The 2,727-nt window shown below is 37.3% G+C and overlaps 1 protein-coding gene across 1 annotated transcript; it reads left to right on the forward strand.

The window, feature by feature from the left end:
- Window positions 1–542: 542 nt before the first annotated feature.
- Window positions 543–1,628, forward strand: LOC108680281 (colicin V secretion protein CvaA-like; the record flags this gene model as incomplete). Its single annotated transcript, XM_018169079.1, has 1 exon — window positions 543–1,628. A coding segment is annotated over exon 1 (1,086 nt), but the record flags the coding sequence as incomplete, so codon positions are not given.
- Window positions 1,629–2,727: the final 1,099 nt, after the last annotated feature.

A 2,727-nucleotide genomic window follows, 5' to 3' on the forward strand; every position in this document is an offset into this window, starting at 1 on the left:
ATTAATGTATAATTTACGAAAACTAATTCTTCTAGGCTTAGAATACAGTCATTTATACGGTAAGTGTCCATTCTTAGCTTACCAAGAACAAATGATACCTCCTGAAGTGTCAAAAGTGAAATAAAAATTTTCCTTTGATCAATCAGCGTCTCCATTTTCTTTTTGGCAATCCTATTGGCATCTTTATTTTGAACAATTAAACAATTGATGATAAAATCAGTATCAAGATAAATCATAAATTTACTTCATTTGCCAATTCAGAAAGGTCAATATCTTTTGAAACAATAAAAGGCGGATATTTTTTTTGTAATTCCTCGAGTTTGTTGAAAATCTCCTTTTGACTTACCTTCTCAGGCATTTCATCAATAGAAATTCTCACCTCCTTGTCGCCGAATTGCTTTTTTAGTTTCTCAAAAAAACTAAAATCTATGTCTTTTAAATTGATTACGGTTGTCATTATTGTACTGATTTTCTTACAAATATAACAAATGAACGAAAAAGAATATATAAATAGTTCGGAAAAGCTCCTCCATACCGACATCATGGTTTTGATGGGCGGTAAAAGCAGCATGAAGGAGAATTTGTACCCAACAGAAGGCGTCCCACCTCCTGATTCTCCTTATTTCAATTATGGAAATTCGGGTGGAAATAGATTGCCTGAATTGGTAAATTCCAATGTAGATGAAATACTCAATAGACCACCCTCATGGCTTATCAGGTGGGGAACTACCGTGTTCTTTTTGAGTTTTGTGCTGCTGATTGGCATCACCTGGTTTGTGGAATACCCCGACTTGGTAACCGCCCCTCTCAAGGTGGTATCCAACAATACCCCAAAAACCATCATCGCCAAATCTGACGGTAATCTTGTGCAATTGATGGTAAATGAAGGCCAAATGGTGCGTAAAGGCGACCTGTTGGCATATTTGGAAAGCACCGCAAGCCATGAGGAGGTCTTGCAGTTGGAAGAAAAGGTAAACCAACTCGTAGCTTTGGCCGCCAACAATGATATAGAAGGCATTCAAAAATCCGAGATTCCCTCTTATTTCAATTTGGGTGAATTGCAGAAGTCCTTCCAGGCCTTCCAACAAGCCGCCATGGCCTCCAAAGCTGCTGCGAATGATGGCGTTTTTAGCAAGAAAAAAAACACTATCCACAATGAAATAGGCTCATTGAAAAGAATAAAACAAAATACCAAAAGCCAATTGGAATGGCAGGCCGAAGACCTCAAAATGGCATGGGAGGAAGCACAAAGCCAGCAAAGATTGAGCGAAAAGGGTTTTTCGTCCAAATTAGACGCCAAAAACGCAATGAGTAAATATTTGGCCAAAAAACAAGCATACGAACAAGCCAAAGGCAATTTAGAATCCAATATGGTAAGCCAACTTCAAAAACAACAAGAAATAGTAGAAATAGAAAAAAATGTTTTTGACCAGCAGCTCACCCTCATCCAGTCTATCAATACCCTCAAAAGCGACATTGAAGCATGGAAACAAAGGTACGTGGCCACCGCCACAAGCGATGGCAAGGTCAATTTTCTGAGTCATTTACAAGAAAACCAAATCCTAAAGGCTGGACAAGAATTGCTCTACATTCTGCCCGAAGGCTCAGGATATTATGGCGAAATGATGGTGGGTCAGTATAATTTCGGGAAAATTAAAATAGGACAAGAAGTCATCGTCAAATTTCCTAGCTATCCTTTTCAAGAATTTGGTTCGGTAAAAGGACAAATAAGTCATATCTCTGATGTTGCCAAAGATTCTACTTATTTAGTCAAAGTACATTTTCCGGCTGGACTAAAAACCACCTCCAAAAAAGATTTGCCTTTCAAAAACGGAATGACCGCCACAGGCGATATCGTTACCGAAAANATAGAGGAACTAAAGGACCTTCTTTGGCAAAACATCAATAAAACAGAAGAATAAGGAATAAACAAGAAGAAAGAAACGAAGGATTCGTATCTGTCTCTTATACACATCTAGATGTGTATAAGAGACAGAAACAAACCCTTCTCCAAACTCAAATAGAACTCAATTTTAAAACCTTAATCTTAGCCACATTTCTGGAGTAGGTAGCCAATTAATCTTAGATTCTAAATCATCCGTGTCCAATCCGTGAAATCCGTGTTCCATTGCAGACCTAATATGGCACGCAGATAAAACGAATCTTCGAACGCTGATATTTAAGGATTTTTTTCATGAAACCTATATAATAACATCCTAAATCCATATCTGTAAGAAATAAAACTTAGCTACGTTGCGAGCAAAACGTCCCCTAATCCCCGAAGGGGGAATTTTAACCTGCTAAAAAAAAAGAATATATCATTTTACGTCCTAGCGGTAAAAAAAATATCCGTGTCCCATCCGTGAAATCCGTGTTCCAAAAAAACTTAGCGTCTTAGCGACTTTGCGAGATAAAAAATCCGTGTCCAATCCGTGAAATCCGTGTGCCCAAAAAACTTAGCGTCTTAGCGACTTTGCGAGAAAAAACTCGACCAATTTCAATTAAAAACTACAAAATAAGTTTTATAACTAAAAATTTAATTAAAAAAATCAAAAAATCATTGCATTGTAAAAAATAACTATTATCTTAGTTGCAGAATTAAGGATTTGTACTCCGAAACATAGTAAAAAACCTAAACAATACGACAATGGAAAACATCAATGCCAAACGAAGCAAAGGCCATTACGCCAAACCAGACATGACACCTATGGTAGATCTCGGCTTTCT

This window comes from Hyalella azteca, unplaced genomic scaffold (assembly GCF_000764305.2).
Source record: "Hyalella azteca isolate HAZT.00-mixed unplaced genomic scaffold, Hazt_2.0.2 contig2890, whole genome shotgun sequence".
In the NCBI taxonomy this organism is placed as follows: Eukaryota; Metazoa; Arthropoda; class Malacostraca; order Amphipoda; family Hyalellidae; genus Hyalella; species Hyalella azteca.